The following is a 20,138-nucleotide window of genomic DNA, read 5'->3' on the forward strand; positions in this document are numbered from 1 at the left end:
TTCCTATAGATTTCAATGTCAATTAACTGCTTGTATGTGCCTATAACTACATAATTTGTGGGGTCCTTGCGATGTACAAATGGACTATTTTATCCCCCTATGGGACCATCCCTCTCAGAGATTTCTATTTCAATGGCAGGTGTGTCAAAACATAGATGACCTCTTTGAAAGGGAAGAGCTCTCTGCTGCTCCAGACGCTGGCTGGCCAGACTGCTTCAACAGTGGGCTATTTGTCTACAAGCCTTCCATCGAAACCTACAATCGATTACTGCAGTTTGCAGTGGAAAATGGTAGTTTTGATGGTGAGTATGTTTTGTCTTTCTGCTGACTGGTTAGCCCGCAGCAAAGGCCCTTCACTGTACCTTGGTACATGCAACAATAAACGACACAAACTAACTAGGGCGGGCAGCCATGGCGGCACAGCGGTAGAGTTGCTCCCAGCGCTTGCAGCGCCAGAGACCCGGGTTCAATCACGACTATGGGTGCTGTCTGTACGGAGTTTGCACGCTCTCCCCGTGTCCTGCGTGGGTTTTCTGTTTCCTCCCGCACTCCAAAGACGTGCAGATTTGTAGGTTAATTGGATTGGGTTTGTTACTTGGTGTAAGTGTAAATTGTCCCTAGTGTGTGTAAAATGGTGTTAATGTGTGGCGATCGCTGGACGGTGCAGACTCGGTGGGCCGAAGGGCCTGTTTCCACGCTGTATCTCTAAATTAAACTAAACTAACAAAAATCCAGTTCTGTCCATATGTTTGGCATTTCTGCCCAAAGAGGCAGGAGAGAGAATATGGACTTTAACCCGGGTGGTCCAAATCTTTTCTGCAGGTAACAAGATGATGCAGCTAGTTTCTGTTACCAGTAGCAGTGTCTTGATGGTGGAGACTTGAGGTGCCAATATCACACTTGTATTTTTGTTCCAGTGGAATTTTATTCGTTATAGTTATTTTTATTAGTTTACTAGACTAAGTGGGACCCGTTGGGTCCCATGTTCACACGGGAGGGCTGGTCCCCCGACGCAATATTCCACCTCTCCACCAATTCCAATATTGGTGGCCAGTAGTGGGGTGGGGGGGGCTTTCTGGAGCGCAAGTATGGGTGTTGTGTGCTGGTTTCCAGAGGGCTAGTATGGACATTGTAGGCCGAATGGTTTCTTGGGCTGGCGGCTCAGTCACTCAAGCCTGTTGTGCTGGCAGCTCACTCACTCATGGCTGGTGGGCTCGCAGTTGACTCACGGCTTTTCCTTGAAATTCCATTTCATGCAGGGTGCAAGGCCACCAAATTCAAATGCAGTTTCTTACCATTTCAAGCAGGGTGTAAGGCCACCACATTCAAATACAGTTTCATACCATTTTAAGCATAGTGAAACCACCATAAAACCACACAAAACACCACATAAACACCACACTCACAGTTTATCTTGCCCATAATAATAATAATAATAATGCATTTTATTTGCTGGCGCCTTTCTGGACACCCAAGGACACCTTACAGGACATAAAATCACAATACATTTATCAATATTAAAATCAAGTTGATTAAAAACAAAAAACAAAAAATACACAAAACATTTTAAGTCATTAAAATCAGGGTGAACATGGTGGAAGTTATGTCGGGTATGCTAATCTAAACAGGTGTGTTTTGAGTTGTGATTTGAATGGATCGATAGTGTCCAGGTGACGGATGGGAGGTGGGAGAGTGTTCCAGAGACGTGGGGCAGAGCAGCTGAAGGCTCTGGCACCCATGGTGCTGAGTCTAAATGTGGGGACAGTTAAAATTGCAGCTGAGGAGGAACGAAGTGACCGGGAATGAGTGTATGGTACCAGCTGTGAATCCCTCCCCCATCTTGCAGAGACTGAGCCACACCCACACTTCCGGGTTTTATAATCCCTCCCCCCTCCCACCGGAAGGGGTGTTGGATTATTCATGGCGTGATTGACAGGAGAGCGATTCTCAACATTTTTTAAACACTAATAACACTTATTTTTCATTGATGGGAAGAATCTTCTGCACCTGATGAGCGGATGGGGACTCAGTAAGATGGCCAAAAATCACAGCCGTAAGTGGTAGTGTTTTATCTAAAATCAATATACAGTGCAAACAGGAAGTTGCCAATTTTAAACTTTTAATCATTTGCATTTCGAACCAACCACCATTTGCAGTGCTTTATTTCAAACCAACTACATTTTCATTTTCAGTTTCAAACCACATTAAGGGCACTCAAGGTCAGTAAAACCACACTCACAGTTTAGTAGACGTGTTCAGTGTTATTCACAGCTGATACCGAGTGGCGTGACCCTCTCGCTCCCCCATCTTGTGGGTGTGGCTCAGTCTCTGCAAGATGGGGGAGGGAGAGGGCACGACTCTTTGTCTTTGGCCTTGCACCCTGCTTGAAATGGTATGAAACTGCATTTGAATTTGGTGGCCTTGCACCATGCTTGAAATGGTATGAAACCGCACTAGATTTTGGTGGCCTTGCACCCTGCTTGAAGTGGTATGAAACTGCACTCGAGTTGGTGGCCTTGTGAACTGCGAGGAGGATAATTTGAGAATGCAGGGTGACTTGGACAGGTTGTGGGTGTGGGCAGATGGATGGCAGATTAAGTTTAATGTGGATAAATGTGAGGTTATCCTGTTTGATAGCAATAACAGGAAGGCAGATTACTATCTAATTGGTGTCAAGTTGGGAAAAGGGGAAGTACAACGGGATCTGGGGGTCCTTGTTCATCAGTCTATGAAAGTAAGAATGCAGGTACAGCAGGCAATGAAGAAAGCGAATGGCATGTTGACCTTTATAACAAGAGGAATCGAATATAGGAGCAAAGAGGTCCTTTTGCAGTTGTACAGAGCCCTAGTGAGACCACACCTGGAGCATTGTGTGCAGTTTTGATCCCCTTATTTGAGGAAGGACATTTTTGCTATTGAGGGAGCACAGCGTAGGTTTACAAGGTTAATTCCCGGGATAGCGGGACTGTCGTAGGCTGAGAGAATGGAGCAGCTGGGCCTGTACACTCTGGAGTTTAGAAGGATGAGAGAATATCATTGAAATATATAAGATTGTTAAGGGTTTGGACACGCTAGAGGCAGGAAACATGTTCCCGATGTTGGGGGAGTCCAGAACCAGGGGCCACAGTTTAAGAATAAGGAGTAAGCCATTTAGAACAGAGACGAGGAAACACTTTTTCTCACAGAGAGTGGTGAGTCTGTGGATTTCTCTGCCTCAGAGGGTGGTGGAGGCAGGTTCTCTGGATACTTTCAAGAGAGAGCTAGATAGGGCTCTTAAAGATAGCGGAGTCAAGGGATATGGGGAGAAGGCAGGAATGGGGTACTGAGTGGGGATGATCAGCCATGATCACATTGAATGGCGGTGCTGGCTCGAAGGGCCGATTGGCCTACTTCTGTACCTATTGTCTATTGCACCCTGCTTTTGAGTTTTGTGGCCTTGCACCCTACTGGAAGTGGTAGGAAACTGCACTTGAACTTGGTGGACTTGCACCCTGCTTGAAGTGGTATGAAACTGCACTTGAGTTTGGTGGCCTTGCGTGCGTGAGCTGCTAGCCAAAAAATCCTTTCGGCCCACAATGTCCATACTAGCCTTCTGGAAACCAGTCCCTTCAGCCCACAACACCCATACTTGTGCTCCAGAGAGCGCCCCCCCCCCCCCCCACCCCCACACCACATTCATACCATTTCATGCAGGGTGAAACCACCATAAAACCACACAGAGCACCACACCCACAGTTCAGTAGACATTCAGTGTGTTCAGTTGATTCACAGCTCGGGCAGAGTCGTGGCCCCTCCCTCTCCGATCGTGCAGAGACTGAGCCACACCCACACTTCCGGGTTTTATAATCCCTCCCCCTCCCACCGGAAGGGGCATGGCCTTCATGGCATGATTGACAGGAGAGAGATTCTCAACATTTTTTAAACACTAATAACACTTTTATTTTTAATTGATGGGAAGAACCCTCTGCATCTGATGAGCGGAGGGGGACTGAGTAAAATGGCCAAAAATCACAGCCGTAAGTGGTAGTGTTTTATCTAAAATGAATATACAGTGTAAACAGGAAGTTGTCAAGTTTCGACCACCAACCATTTGCAGTGCTTTTTTTTTTTTTTTCTTCAACCCAAACCCCACCAACCATTTGCAGTGCCTTTTTAATTCAACCCAAAACCCCACCAACCATTTGCAGTGCCTTTGTACATCAACCCAAAACCCCACCAATAATTTCAAGTTCAAGTGTTCAAGTGAGTTTATTGTCATGTGTCCCTGTATAGGACAATGAAATTCTTGCTTTGCTTAAGCACACAGAAAAATAGTAAGGCAGTACAGTACTACAGTACAGATAAATGTGTCCATATACCATGATATAAATATATACACACATGAATAAATAAACTGCAAATAAATTGCAAATAACAGAAAGTGGTTGTTAATAATAATCAGAGTTTTATCCGAGCCAGGTTTAATAGCCTGATGGCTGAGGGGAAGTAGCTATTCCTGAACCTGGTTGTTGCAGTCTTCAGGCTCCTGTACCTTCTACCTGAAGGTAGCAGGGAGATGAGTGTGCTTTTACTTCAACCCAAACACATTTTCATTTTCAAACCATATTAAGGGCACTCAAGGTCAGTAAAATCACACTCACGGTTTAGTAGACATGTGTTCAGTGTTATTCACAGCTCAGACTGAGAGACTTCCCCCATACGGTGGGCGGCGCGACTCTTGTCAGCAGCCGTCTGTGTTTTTTTATTTTTTGTCTCGTTTTTATGTTTTGTTATTTTTTTTTGTTGGGGTATGTGTGTGGGGGGTTAACTTTAAAATCTTTCCCTGCACGGGAGACCTGACCTTTTCTTTGTCGGGTCTCCGTTGTCGTTGGGGCTGCAACGTGGAGCGGCCTCCAACAGGAATGACCTGGGACTCCAGTTGTGGAGCTGCCGACTACTCACCTCACCGTTGCGGAGCTGGCCGAGTCTGGAGCGGTGGTGGAGCACTGCTGCCACCCGACCCCCGGAGTTTCAAAGGCTGCAACTGCGGGTCTGGTGGACGGCGGCACCCGGGAGCCCGCGGGTCCCTGCTGGGAGACCGCTTTTCGGGGCTTCCGCAACGGCGACTTCTCCCGCCCGAGTTGCAGGGTTGAAGAGCACCTGGAGCGGGGCCTTACAGCACCGCCCCGCGCGGCTTGGAATGGCCGCGGGACTTTGCGAGCGCACGCCGGGGGCTCTAACAACAAGACCCGGTGTGCGACCTTGCATCACCCGGCGTGGCTTTAATGGCCGCGGGACAATCGCCATCGCCATCCGGGGGCTTTGACTTTGACTCTGACATCGGGGGGGGGGGAGTGCAGTGGAGAGATACGTTTTTTTGCCTTCCATCACAGCGATGTGATGGATGTTTGTGTAAATTGTGATGTGTCTCGGGTCTTTTTGTTTTTGTAATGTATGGCTGCAGAAACGTCACTTCGTTTGGACCTCAAGGGGTCCAAATGACAAATAAATGACAAATAAATGACAAATAAATTGTATTGTATCTTGCAAAGACTGTCTGAGGCACAACACTTCTGGGTTTTTTGTCCCTTCCCCTCCCACCAGCAGAGAGAATGTCAACATTTTTTATACATTAATAACTCTGTTTCAACGATGGGAAAAATCCTCTTGTCCTGCGCTGCGGAGGGGGACTCTGGCCAAGCTGGCCAAAAAATCACAGCTGTAAGTGGCAGTGTTTTTTCTAAAATCATGAAACAGGAAAACAGGAAGTGGTCAAGAACTTACTTTTAGTAAAATAGATGTTATTATATTTTTAAGTTATTGAATCAAAATCAAGAATTATAAATTCACATTTCAAAAAGAGTTTCACAATACAGTAGTACTGATTTTCAGTATTCCATACTGATATTTGAGAATGCATGAGGTTGCACGCAAAATACTGATTTTCAAAAGTAGGCGACCTTTCGGGTCAAGACCCTTCTTCAGTCTGAAGATGGGTCTCGACCCATAATGTCGCCTATTTCCTTCGCTCGATAGATGCTGCCTCACCCGCAGAGTTTCTCCAGCATTTTTGTCTACCTTTGATTTTCCAGCATCTGCAGTTCCTTCCAAAACAGTAATGTAAATGCACCATTTAGTTTGACTTCAGTTTGCATGATGGAAATTGAAGTCAAACTAAATGTTGTATTCGCATCACTGTTCCATGTTGAAATTGAAGTGATGTGAACACTAACACAGTCCAACAGTAACAGGCAATCAAATCAACACACAAAACGTTTTCTAAAAAAAGGTTTTCTTTATTGCAAAAACTTACAGTATTTTATTAGCAGTTTTTGCATGCTCCTTCATAACATTTTACATAACATTTTACTTCAATTCTTGATTTAAAAAAAATGTATACAACAATGATCCCAATCATCCCATTCCACCCACTCATTACTCTTGACTCAACCAAAATTATTTCTGAAGTATTGGCCATAAATCTGGTGCAAAAATGCTCCATAATAAGGCTCGGAATGCACCAGAGAGCATCTAAAACCCCAGAGCTTCCAGGGCCCTGGACCCTGCTGCGAGTGACTTTGAGCTTCGCGCTTGTGATATGTGCTGCGCGCACATTATTTCACATAAACATGTTGTAGTCCTGTCATGCCAGCCCCCTTTTGAAACGCTTTGTATGGGCCTGATCCAGCGTGGAAACAAACCCTTTGGTCCAACTTGCCCACACTGGTCAATGTGCCTCATCTACACTGGGCAGCGCGGCGGTAGAGCTGCTGACTTACATAGTTTACAGCACCAGAGATCTGGGTTTGACCCTGACCACGGCTGCTGTCTGTAAGGAGTTTGTGCGTTTTCCCCGCCAGCACATGGGTTTTCGCCGAGATCTTCAGTTTCAGGTTAATTAACAGGCTAATTCCCGGGATGGCGGGACTGTCATATGTTGATAATGGAGTGGCTGGGCTTGTATACACTGGAATTTTGAAGGATGAGAGGGTATCTTATTGGAACATATAAGATTATTAAGGGTTTGGACACGCTAGAGGCAGGAAACATGTTTCCGATGTTGGGGGAGTCCAAAACCAGGGACCACCGTTTAAGAGTAAGAGGTAAGCCATTTAGAACAGAGATGAGGAAACACTTTTTCACACAGAGTTGGTCTGTGGAATTCTCTGCCTCAGAGGGCAGTGCAGACCGGTTCTCTGGATACTTTCAGGAGAGGGCTAGATAGGGCTTTTAAAGATAGCGGAGTCAGGGGATATTGGGAGAAGGGAGGAACAGGGTACTGATTGTGGATGATCAGCCAATATCACATATCAATATCAGCCAGCACCACCATTCAATGTGATCATGGCTGATCATCCCCCAACAGTACCCCGTTCCTGCCGTCTCATCACATCCCCTGACTCCCCTATCTTTTAGAGCCCTATCTAGCTCACTCTTGATAATATCTCTCGAAGACCTAATAGTCTGTAATCCAGGATACATTCTTGTAAACCTCTTCTGCACCCTCTCATCTGATATTTACATTCCGCGCGCCCCCATACATTTGCTCATGTTCATAAGTGATAAAAGCAGAATTAGGCCATTTGGCCCATCAAATCTTCTTCGCCATCCAATCATAGTTGCCTTATGACGCGGTGTTTGTGATGCTTTTGTCGTTAATAATGAAAGCAAAATATTGGCGATGTGGACCAAAGAGCCTGTTCCTGCACTCTAAATGTTCTTTTGTATAACTTTTTGTATAGGGTTATAACAGAGTTGTATAGGGCTCTGGTGAGACCACATCTGGAGTATTGCGTATACTTTTGGTCTCCGAATTTGAGGAAGGACATCCTTGTGATTGAGGCAGTGCAGCGTAGGTTCATGAGATTGATCCCTGGAATGGTGGGACTGTCATATGAGGAAAGATTGAAAAGACTAGGCTTGTATTCACTGGAGTTTAGAAGGATGAGGGGGTATCTTATGGAGACATATAAAATTATAAAAGGACTGGACAAGCTGGATGCAGGAAAAATGTTCCCAATGTTGGGCGAGTCCAGAACCAGGGCCCACAGTCTAAGAATAAAGGGGAGAAAAAACTTTTTCACCCAGAGAGATGTGAATTTGTGGAATTCCCTGCCACAGAGGGCAGTGGAGGCCAGGTCACTGGATGGATTTAAGAGAGAGTTAGATAGAACTCTAGGGGCTAGTGGAGTCAAGGGATATGGGGAGAAGGCAGGCACGGGTTATTGATATGGGACGATCAGATATGATCACAATGAATGGCGGTGCTGGCTCGAAGGGCCGAATGGCCTCCTCCAGCACCTATTTTCTATGTTTCTATGTTTTGCTGACTCTTATTTACAATTGAAGCTGTTTTCATGTTGTCTTCTTTATTCATTTCCCTTGTTCTTTAGGTGCAGATCAAGGCTTGTTGAACAGCTTTTTCAGTGGCTGGTCTACGCAGGATATCCATAAACACCTCCCATTCATTTACAACTTGGCTGGCATTGCCTTATACAGCTACCTCCCTGCATTCAAGCGGTGAGTGCCTTTTATTTTCACACGTTCATCCATCCCACGGGTGTGATGGTGTATTTCTCACAGAGTCCTTGTTTGCAATCTGCGGCCTTCCATAGCTTCATAATGCATGAGGCGCATGCTCGTGCCGAGAGTATTTAGTCAGGGTCGGCAGTCAGTGTCGTTGGTCAGTCGGCATTTAAAAGAAAATCTTGAAAACCGCGCGTGCGCAGATTGTTCTCTCCCCGGTGAGCTGTCAGTCGGCTTTTAAACGAAACTTGCGCTAGACATGCGCAGTAGGCAGCTGCACAGCACATGCACGCAGTCCACGGTGTAAAGGCAGAATTTCAGCTGCCTTTATAGACCGTTGCCACTGATGGCTTGAAGCAGCGTTGACGGCACGCGAGTAGCACATACTTCCGTGTGTTAAATGTACCGCGGTTGAAAGGCACGGGAGAATTACGCCGATCGAAGAGATCGATCACTTAGGGAAGCATAATTCTCCCGTGCCTTTACTATTTACATTTTATCGTTGCCATTTTATAATTTTATTCAGGGTAGGCACTGCCTACCTGGCCTACCCTGACGGCACGTGCCTGATGATGCGGCACGGTGGCGCAGCGGGAGAGTTGCTGCCTTACAGCGCCAGAGACACAGGTGTGATCCCGACTACAGGTGACTTTCAGTTAAATTTAGTGTATTGTCACCTGCACCGAGGTACAGTGAAAAGCGCTTGTTACGTGCTAACCAGTCAGCGGAAAGACAATGCATGATTACAATCGAGCCATTTACAGTGTGTAGATACATGATGAGGGAATGATGTTTTGTGCAAGGGAACGCTAGAAAAGTCCGATCAGTATGTTCTCCCTGTGACTGTGGGTTTTCTCTGGGTGCTCTGGTTCCCTTCCACATTCTAAGGGCATGTGGGTTTATAGGTTAATTGGCTTTTAGTTTAATTCGGAGATAGTGTGGAAACAGGCCCTTCGGCCCACCGGGTCCATACTGACCAGCGATCCTTGCACATTAACACTATGCTACATACCCAAGGGACTATTTATATCTATACCAAAGCAAATGAACCTACAAACCTGTACGTCTTTGGGGTGTGGGAGGAAGCCAAAGATCTCGGAGAAAACTCACGAGGAGAACGCACAAACTCCGTACAGACAGCGCCCGTAGTCTGGATCGAAGCTTTCAAGTGCTGTAAGGCAGCAACTCTACCACTGCACCACCGTGCCGCCCTGTAAATTGGCTTCTGTGTATTGTCTCTAGCGTGCGGGGTGGGGCCGTGCGTGCGGGATGGACGTGCGGGGTGATTGTTGGCGTGAACTAAGCCATCCATCAACCACACATTTGAGCTAATCCCACGTAAATCCAAATATATTTTTCCATCCACCCCACATTCTCATCGCCCCCCTCACCCAGAGTTTACCGCTCGCCTCAAACTGGCACCAATGTACAGTGGTCAAATAACCTACAAACCTGCATGTCTTTTGGATGTGGAAAGAAGCCCTCACAGTAACTGGGAGAACGTGCAAACTCCACACAGGCAGCACTCGAGGTCAGATTGAACCCGGTTAACTACCAGTGTCGTGTGCGATGCCCAAGTTCGGTTTCATTTCGAGATGCAGCACGGAAACGAGCCACTTTGGCCCACCAAGTCTGCGCCGACCAACGATCGCCCGTACACCAACACTATCCTACTCACGAGTGACAAGTTACGGAAAACCAATTAACCTACAAACCTGCGCGCCTCTGGAGTGTGGGAGGACACGGGACCTCCCGGAGAAAGCCCACGCAGGTCACAGGGAGAACGTGCAAACTCCGTACAGACAGCACCCGTAGTCGGGATCGAACCCGTGTCTCTGGCGCGGTGAAGGTTTCTGCTCCTTCGGAGTCCACCCGAATATCCGGTGGTGCTTTCCCTGCGGTTATTAGAGTTTAAAATGTTGTTATTGTCAACGCAGGTTTGGTGCTTCTGTCAAAGTGGTTCATTTCTTGGGGCCGACAAAACCGTGGCATTACCGGTACGATGCGGCGACGAAGAGCGTGGTGCAGGAGAACATGTCTCCCGCCGACAGCATGTTCCTCAGCTTCCTGAATACGTGGTGGGACATCTACACCACTTTCATCTCGCCGCTGTTGGCCCAGGAGACTGGGGTGAAAGAAGTTGTTGAACAGGTAAGCTGGCGAGAGGGCGCGAGAGCGAGAAAACGCTGGAGTCACTCAGCGGGACAGCCAGCATCTCTGGAGAGAAGGAATGGGTGACGTTTTGGGTTGAGACCCCCCCCTTCAGACTGAGAGTCTGGGGAGAGGGAAATGAGAGCTATCGAAGGATAAGGTGTGAAAACGCGAGATCAAAGGCGACAAAGTTCAGGGAAATGGTAGCCTAGATCGTTGTTAGCTACGGGAAGGAAGGTGACAACGAGGCACACAAAGCTAGAGTCATTTTTTATCCTTTATGATAAATCGCAAGTTATAGGTTTTACCTTTTGGAGATTTTAAGACTTTAGAGATACAGCGTGGAAACAGGGCCTTTGGCCCACCGAGTCCGCGCCGACCAACGATCATCCCGTACATTAGCACTGACCTGCACACCAGGGGCAATTCACAATTTTACAAAGCTAGTTAACCTCCAAACCTGTATGTCTTTGGAGCGTGGGAGGAACCCGGAGCTCCCTGTCAAAACCCACGCAGGTCACGGGGGGACACGTTCAAACTCCGTGCAAACAGCACCCGTAGTCAGGATCAAACCCGGGTCTCTGGCGCTGTAAGGCAGCAACTCTGGAGAAAAGGAATAGGTGTCATTTCATTTCAGTTCAGGACTTTTTTTAAAAACTGGTGACGTTTTGAGTCGGAACCCTTCTTTAGACAGAGGGATGTTGCCTGACCCGCTGAGTTACAACAGCACTTTGTGTCTTTTTTAAATAAAATTGTTGACCAAACTCTTTAATGTTCAATGATAGAGACGAAAAGCTGGAATAAAGGGCCTGTCCCACTTGCATGTCCTTGGCACGCAAATTACGCTACCTCGTGGTCGCGTTGAGGAGCACGGGCATCGCCGGTCCCACTGAGAAGCGCGGAGGGGTACGTAGTTGTGCGCGATATCGCGGGGGATTCCGAAATTTTTGTAGTGTCGCGGAACTGACGGCCAAAGTGGGACAGGCCCGAGACCCTGGCGCGATGCAACGTCTCGCCTTCAACAGTAGCAGAAGCAGGCAAACGATCGCCAAGCTCGGCCTGGGGCTCACGGCCGTTGCAGTCCGGACCCACCCCCACTTCTACTCCCAGAGCGGGGCCAAGAAAATTGAAGATAGACACAAAATGCTGGAGTAACTCAGCGGGACTGGCAGCATCTCTGGAGAGAAGCAACGGGTGACGTTTCGAGTCAAGACCCTTCTCTTCAGACTGAAGAAGAGTCTCGACACGAAACGTCACCCATTCCTTCTCCCCGGAGATTCTGTGCGTACGCATGTAAACGCGCCCGACCTTCGCAGGACCGTCGCGGCTCACCGCAACCACGAGGTCGCGTGATTTGCGTGCCAAGGACACGTAAGTGGGACAGGCCCTTTACTCAACGGGTCGGGCAGTGATTCTGGAGGAAAGGAATAGGTGCCGTTTCAGGTTGAGACACTTCGTCTCGATCCGAAACGTCACCTATTCCTTTTCTCAGTTTAGTTCAGTATTGTCACGTGCAGTGAAAAGCTGTTGTTGCGTGCTATCCATTCAGCGGAAAAACAAGATATTTCCACAGATTGCTGCCCGACCAGCTGAGTTACTCCAGCTTTTTGTGTCTAACCAGCATCTGCAGTTCCTTCCTACACTCTTGAATGGTTCAATTTGCTGCAAGCTTGTTTTATTGTTTTATATCCCTGCTCGTCTAAACGTTGTGGCATTTGTGCTTTCGGCAGCCTGAAGAGGAACGTTGTCAAGCCAGCTTGAGACGGCGAATAGATCTCGGCGCGATCAAGAGGGTGCCTTGGTCAATCGAACCCACCGAGGCCTTTACTGCCGAGGTAAAAGTTGTGACAATATAGTGCCATAAGGCCATTAGTGATAGAAGCAGAATTAGGCCACTCGGCCCATCTAGTCTACTCCGCCATTCAATCATGGCTGATCCATCTCTCGCTCACAACACCATTCTCCTGCCTTCTCCCCATAACCCCTGACACCCATACAAATCAGGAATCTATCCATCTCTGCCCTAAATATATCCACTGACTTGGCCTCCACAGCCTTATGTGGCAAGGAATACCACACATTCGCCACCCTCTGACTAAAGAAATTCCTCCTCATCTCCTCCCTAAAAGTACGTCCTTTAATTCTGCGGCAATGAATTCCACAGATTCACCAACCTGAACCATGAAAATTGAACTCTAAGCGTGGAACAGTTAAGCTTTTGTCTCCACTAGTTTTCACAAGTTGGAGAGTCTAGGACCAGAGGTCACAGCCTCAGAATAAGAGGACGTACATTTAGGAAGGAGATGAGGAGGAATTTAATTTTGCCAGGGGGAGGTGAATCTGCGGAATTCAAAGGTTCAAAGGTTCAAAGGTTATTTATTGGTCACATACACCTAGGTGTAGTGAAATGCTTCTTGCCAATGCAGCACATAAAGAAAGAATACAGACATAACATTAATAAGAAATTTAAACATAAAGAACATCCCCCCACAATGGCTCCCACCATGAGGGAAGGCACAAAGTCCAGTCCCCAACCCCAGTTCACCCATAGTCGGGCCCATTGAGGCCTCCACAGTTGCCTCTACGGAGGCCCGATGTTCCTGGCCGTTCTCGCCGGGTGATGTTGCTCCGGCGTCGGGAGAATCCTCGCAGCGGCTTGGGACACCTGGAACGGAAGCTTCCGTACTGGAGGACGCGGCTTCCGAAGCCAACAAGGCCGCGCTGGTTGGAGCTCCACTACTGGCGATCTCATCTAGAGATCCCAGGCTCCCGGTGTACAGTTCGGCGCCGCCGCCCGCAGCTGGCCGCTCCTCAGACCCGCAGCTCCGCGATGTTGTTCCCGGCGGTCTTCAGCTCACCGGAGCTCCAGCGCGGCGACCCAGGCAAGGCATCGCCCGCTCCACGATAGCGCTCCAGCGCTGTGCCGCTGCCGAAGCCGTGGTTCTGGGCAGTGCCTGACAGGAAACGCCGCTCCAGGCCCGCTGGTAGGCCGCGAGGACGGGTCGACGCTGCAGCCCGGAGAAAAGCTGCCTCTCCGACCAGGTAGGGACCCTGAAAGGTAGTTTCCCCCTTCCCCCCCCCCCCCCCCCCACATAAAAAAGTCTAGACCTCCAGAAACAAAAACACTTTAACTAACTAAAAATAAAAAAAAGATGAAAAGACAGACAGCTGCAGGCTGGGCAGCCGCGCACAGGTCAGCGCCCCCTGTTGGTCATTGCCACAGACGACTGTGGAGGCCACGTCATTGGGTATATTTAAGGTGGAGATCGGCAGTACCGGTGTCGGGGGTTACGGGGAGAAGGCAGGAGAATGGGGGTTGAGAGGGTGAGATAGATCAGCCATGATTGAATGGCAGAGTAGACTTGATGGGCCGAATGGCCTAATTCTGCTCTTGGAACTCATGAATTATTAAACTTTGCACAATTCTGTTGCAGGGCCTGTGTTGGCTCCCCTCAGTTGTTTGGGAAAAACCTTTGGGGGGGGGGGGGGGGTTGGTGGGTGGGGGGTTGGTGGGTGGGGGAAGGGGGGGGAGTTGGTTTGGAGGAGGTGTAGGTAGGGATCCTGATCCTGATAAACCTTGCCTTTTGGTGAGTGCAAGTTCTAATTGTGCCAAAATGTAGATTTCGTTGAGGCGCAACTGAAAAACTTGGCGTCTAATTAACAACGGGGTGGCGCTGCGGTAGAGTTGCTGCCGTATAGCGCCGGAGACCCGGTTTTGATCCTGACTACGGGTGCTGTCTGTACGCTCACCGTGACCTGCGAAGGTTTTCTCCCAGATCTTCGGTTTCCTCCCACACTCCAGTGATGTGCAGGCTTGCAGGTTAATTGGCTTGGTGTAAATGTATGAATGTGACATTGTGTGAGCGTGGGTGTGTGTGGGACAGTGTCGTTGAGCGGGGATCGCTGGTCAGCGCAGTCTCGGTGGGCCGGAAGGCCTGTTTCGGCGCTGTATCTCTAAACTAAATATTGCATGAGTGCACACCTGATTTTATTGCTGCTATGGGCGGTGCCATCTTACGGACTGTGTTTACTGCAGTTTTAGGCACAAAGTGCCGAAGTAACTCAGCATCTGTCTGGGTTTCCCCCGAGATCTTCGGTTTCCTCCCACACTCCGAAGACGTACAGATTTGTAGGTTAATTGGCTTGGTGTAAAAATGTAAAATTGCCCCGAGTGTGTGTAGGGTAATTTTAATGTGTGGGGGTCGCTGGTCGTTGTGGGCCGAAGGGCCTGTTACCGTGCTGTATCTCTAAACGAAATAAAAACTAAACTCAGCGGGACCGGCAGCATCCCTGGAGAGAAGGAATGGGTGACGTTTTGGGTTGAGACCCTTCCACTGTCATCCTTCTTGTAGGTGGGGCTTGGCCTAGATTCTATGCTAAGCCTGGTTTGGTTGTTGCCAAGAACATGGACGTGAGAATCGGGATGTTGAGAATGTTTATTTACTACTTTGTGTGATTCATTCATTCATTCATTCATTCATTCATTCATTCATTCATTCATAAGGGGCAAAAAAATGTGTGTGTATATATGGAGGAATATTAGAAACATAGACATAGAAATAGGTGCAGGAGTAGGCCATTCGGCCCTTCGAGCCAGCACCGCCATTCAATGTGATCATGGCTGATTGTCCTCAATCAGTACCCCGTTCCTGCCTTCTCCACAGATCCCTCGATTCCGCTAGCCCTAAGAGCTGTATCTAACTCCCTTTTGAGTGCATATTTAATATGATCATAGCTGATCATCCAAAATCAGTGCCCTGTTATCCGGGAGTTTGTTTCTGCATTTACTGGAGCAAAAAACAGTTGCCGCTGGAAGCGATTTTCCAAATGTTTTGACTTTTTGCCGAGATTAGGGGAATCAGCAACCAGAGGGCATGTGTTTAAGGTGAGAGGGGCAAGATGTAATAGGAATCTGAGGGGCCCCTTTTGTTCATCAGCGGGTGGAGGGTGTATGGAACGAGCTGCCAGAAGAGGTAGCATTCAACAACATTTTAAAGACACTTGTTTCCTTTTGGTTTCTTGGTCCTCCAAAATATTCCAAATGGAATTTAAACTGGAGGTGGTGAAGGGAGGACTTAAGCCAGAAAGGGTTTTTGGGAAGAAAGAGCTACTTTAAATTTAGTTGCATCTGGTCGGGTAACTATAGTAGGGTGGAGATTATTCCATGCTTTAATTTTGTGGGGGAAGAACGAATCACTGTACACATCTGCCTTGGCACTTGGGTAGGTACATCGTTTTTAAGGCAGAGGTAGATAGATTCTTGATTAGTACGGGTGTCTGGGTTTATGGGGAGAAGGCAGGAGAATGTGGTTGGGAGGGAGAGATAGATCAGCCATGATTGAATGGCGGAGTAGACTTGATGGGCCGAATAGCGTAATTCTACTCCTATTCCTTATGACCTTATGACTTTATGGTACGGTGTTGAGAGTGTAAGATAGATCAGCCATGATTGAACGGCAGTGTTGTTGTGATTACCTGTATTTCAATGGCAATGGAGATGCTATTTTTTACCCAGAAATAAGGCACAAAAATTTACCTGCGTCTTGGAGGCCGAAGGTTAGGTTGTTGGCCAAGAAAGAGAGACTTGTTGCTGTACTGAGGGATAGCCAAGTCTACCCCTCATTGCTGGCAGCTGAGGGGAAGCGGCTGTAAAAGGACAGCACAGCTGGAGGGGTGGGGGGGGAAGAGTTCCTTTCACAGCGTGTGGGGAGTCTGGCCCGGGTCAGCATGGCCTGGGCTGCACAAATTGTCTGGGGCGCCAGGGGTAGAGTTGCGGAGAGGGCAGGAGCGTTGAGAAGGAGGAGCTCGTCGCGGGGCTCGCAGGCGACCCGGGGCAAGCGAGCCCACCTGGGAGCTGCAGCCATTGGCTGGGCACGCAGGCGACCTGGGTGCTACAGCCACTCCCGGGGCTCGCAGGCGACCTGGCAACTGCAGCCAGCTCCGGGGGTCGCGAGGGATCCGGGAACTGCAGCCAGTCCCGGGGCACGCAGGAGATGCTGCCGAGCCCTGGACTAAACACGGGTGCCTCTTCATTGCCGGGATATCCGGTAGTCGAATGGCCAAATTCTGCTCTTTGAACTTATGAACCTAGGTTAAGGGAAGGTTTAGAGGAATATGGACCAAATGTGTGTGAATGGGGCTGGCTTAGAATGCCGCGCTGTCTGGCTCTGATTGTAAGAGTCTATAAGAGGAATAGATCAGGTAAATGCAACTCTCATCTCTTGCCCAGAGGAGGGGAATCAAAGACACATAGATAATAGGTGCAGGAGTAGGCCATTCGGCCCTTCGAGCCTGCACCGCCATTCAATATGATCATGGCTGATCATCCAACTCAGAATCCTGTGCCTGCCTTCTCTCCACAAATCCCCTTAGCCACAAGGGCCACATCTAACTCCCTCTTAAATATAGAAACATAGACACAGGATTAAGGTGAAGGGGAAAAGATGTGCTGGGGATAAGAGGGGTCATTTTTTTTCCCTCACATTTGGCGGTGGGTGTATGAACGAGCTGCCAGAGGAGGTAGTTGAGGCAGGCACTATCCCAATGTTTAGACGAGTACATGGATAGGACTGGTTTCGCGGGATATGGGCCAATCGCGGGCGGGTGGGACCAGTGTAGCTGGGACATACTGGCCGGCATGGGCAAGTTGGGCCGAAGGGCCCCGTTTCCACACTGTATCACTCTACAAGTAAAGTAATTTGGGACGGCTTGAAAAATAACCATGATGCTGATTGGGCTGATATTTCCTTTCTTTAATTTTCAACAGACTATAAATATTGTCATCTCAACTCAGGATTTACGCAAAGTTCCTAAAATAGTTGTCCAGCCACCAGATTCATTCCAACTATTTGAACCGGTATTTCTTCTTTACTCTGCAACTGTTGAATAGATAATGATTAACAATACCACATCGATGGCTTAATTAGATCAACATTCTGAGGTTTTTTTAAAGTGCAGGTGTAGTATAGTTGGTTATGTCGGAGAGAACTGCAGGTGCTGGTTTAAATGGAAGGTAGACACAGAAATGCTGGAGTAACTCAGCGGGACGGGCAGCATCTCTGGAGAGAAGGAATGGGTGACGTTTTGGGTCTTCTTCTTTCGTGTGGCGTGCACAGCCGAAAGTTGTTGGACAACTTGTTCTATTTGATCTTCCGTTTGTGCACGTCGAGTTGATTGCATTAGTCGAAACAGGGCGGACCACGTGAAGGTTGCAATCTCCCGCCCCACGTTTTGGGTCGAGACCCTTGTTCAGTTCTCCCCCTTGATTCCTTAAGAATTTAAGTGGATCTAACAAATGTGTTCCTTTGGTGCAAGTTGCTTTCAAGACTTGCATCTGATCTGGATGTTTCGTGATTGGCTGCATTTAAGTTAGACATTTCGTTTAACTTCTTCAGTCTGAAGAAGGGTCTCGACCTGAAACGTCACCCATTCCTTCTCTCCAGAGATGCTGCCTGTCCCGCTGTGTTACTCCAGCATTTTGTGTCTCCTGTTTTCGGTTATGTTACTGGTTGAGTAACCAGCAGTTTTGGTTAAATGTCGAAGGTGAGTTTTCATCCCAGCGTGGGAGTTTAAATCGGTGAGATTAAAATAAATGTGGCAATGCAAACTTCTTCCATGCATCTGTGGCAAAGTCTGTAAAACCACAGACAGAAACCCCACTTGTGTCTGCTTTCTGCTGCATCTCAGATGGTTCCTGACTGGGAACTCTTGCCCCGTCTCATCATTACAATAGAGCAGAAGATGGTCACAAAACGCTGGAGTAACTCAGTGGGTCAGGCAGCATCTCCAAGGGAAAGGAATAGGTGACGTTTTGGATTCAGACTGAAGAAGGATTTTCACCCGAAACGTCACCTATTCCTTTCCACCAGAGATGCTGCCTGTCCCGCCGAGTTACTCCAGCGTTTTGTGTTCTTCTTCGGTTCGTTCTGCCATCGCTTTGCCACATCCAGCGCCACATCTGTGCCACTGTGGAGGTCGTCCGCAGTGCGTGCCTCCCACCGCAAGTCAGGAGGTGGGCCGTTGTCTGTACCTCGCCACCGTTGCGCTTGTCGGAGTCCGCGAAGCCCCACTTCTTCAGGCGGAGTCCGCAACGTCGCACTCCAGTGTGGAGGCGTGTGAGGTAGGGTAGTACAAGGCAGGTGGTGTCCTGGTGCCATCTGGTGTTTGGTTTTGGTGCTTGGCTCTAGTTCAGTGTAAACCGGCATCTGCAGTTCCTTCCCGCACATTACAAGGAGCAGGTTGCCACCAGGTTCTTTGTGCAACAAGTGGTGGGCATGCCAATGCCAGCTTTAAATGCCAATGGCATCCATGAATAAATAAAAAATAAATGAACACCGATTGTGAAACATTTATATAATCGTGGGCGAGGACGTTTCTCCCCCTTGGTGCCTGAAGATTTGAAGTTAAAACAAATGTGTTCCTTCTGTGCCAGTTGCTTTTAAGCATTGCATTTAATTTGGATGTTTCTTTGTTAGCCGCATTTAAGTTAAGGGCCTGTCCCACCTTTCACAACCTAATTCACGACCTCTGCCGAGTTTGCCCTTGACTCATACTCGCAGCATGGTCGTGGGTAGGTCGTAGCAGGTTGTGATGCTGGTCGCAGGTACTCGTGGCATCAAGTAAGCCGGGGCGTTTTTCTAGCCTGATGAAAAATGTCCACGAGTAAAAAAAGGTTGTGAATTAGGTCGTGAAAGTGGGACAAGCCCGTTAGACATTTAGTTTATATGGTCTATCTATCCCAGAGGAAAGTCCCATCTTCAAGTGCCGGTCCCATTACTGCAAGTTTTGGATAATTTACACGTTTTGTGCGTATGATTAAATTTTCAGGACTACGAAAGGTAAATCAAGGGAGAAAATCCAAAGCCCATATTACTGTTGAAAAGCATAAAGCTGGTAGGACAAATACATGTGGAAATACAGATTTTTTTTTTTTAAAGCCCAAATAGATTGGGGGTGGAAAAGTAGGTTGGAAAAAAAAACGTGCTGGAAGGATTCAGCGGGTCAGGCAACATCTGTGGAGGAAATGGACAGATGACATTTCGGGTCGGGGCCCTTTTTCAGACACAAACAGCCCGAAGACGTGTCCCAACCCAAAACCACATCTCTCCATTTCCACCACCGATACAATACAATACAATACAATACAATTCAATTTATTGTCATTTGGACCCCTTGAGGTCCAAACGAAATGCCGTTTCTGCAGCCATACATTACAAACAAATAGACCCAAGACACCACATAATTTACATAAACATCCATCACATCGCTGTGATGGAAGGCAAAAACTTATCTCTCCACTGCACTCTCCCCCCCCATGTCAGAGTCAAAGTCAAAGCCCCCGGCGGGCGATGGCGAATTGTCCCGTGGCCATTAAAGCCACGCCGGGGGATGCAAGGCCGCACACCGGGTCTTGGTGTTAGAGCCCCCGGCGTGCACTCGCAGTCCCACGGCCATTCCAAGCCGCGCGGGGCGGTGCTGTAAGG

General features: G+C 48.2%; 1 protein-coding gene across 2 annotated transcripts in view; it reads left to right on the forward strand.

Moving 5' to 3' along the window:
* gyg2 (glycogenin 2) overlaps window positions 1-20,138 on the forward strand; it is a 117,194-nt gene that overhangs the window by 44,240 nt on the left and 52,816 nt on the right. Inside the window, exons 4-8 of one of the 2 annotated variants that reach the window (XM_033023352.1) lie at window positions 140-302; window positions 8,373-8,499; window positions 10,443-10,656; window positions 12,387-12,491; window positions 17,423-17,512. In XM_033023352.1, coding sequence (XP_032879243.1) covers window positions 140-302; window positions 8,373-8,499; window positions 10,443-10,656; window positions 12,387-12,491; window positions 17,423-17,512 — 699 coding nt within the window. The remainder of the gene's footprint in view (window positions 1-139; window positions 303-8,372; window positions 8,500-10,442; window positions 10,657-12,386; window positions 12,492-17,422; window positions 17,513-20,138) is intronic. The other variant, XM_033023353.1, reaches the window with a different exon arrangement.

Source organism: Amblyraja radiata, chromosome 6 (genome assembly GCF_010909765.2).
Source record: "Amblyraja radiata isolate CabotCenter1 chromosome 6, sAmbRad1.1.pri, whole genome shotgun sequence".
Taxonomy (NCBI): Eukaryota; Metazoa; Chordata; class Chondrichthyes; order Rajiformes; family Rajidae; genus Amblyraja; species Amblyraja radiata.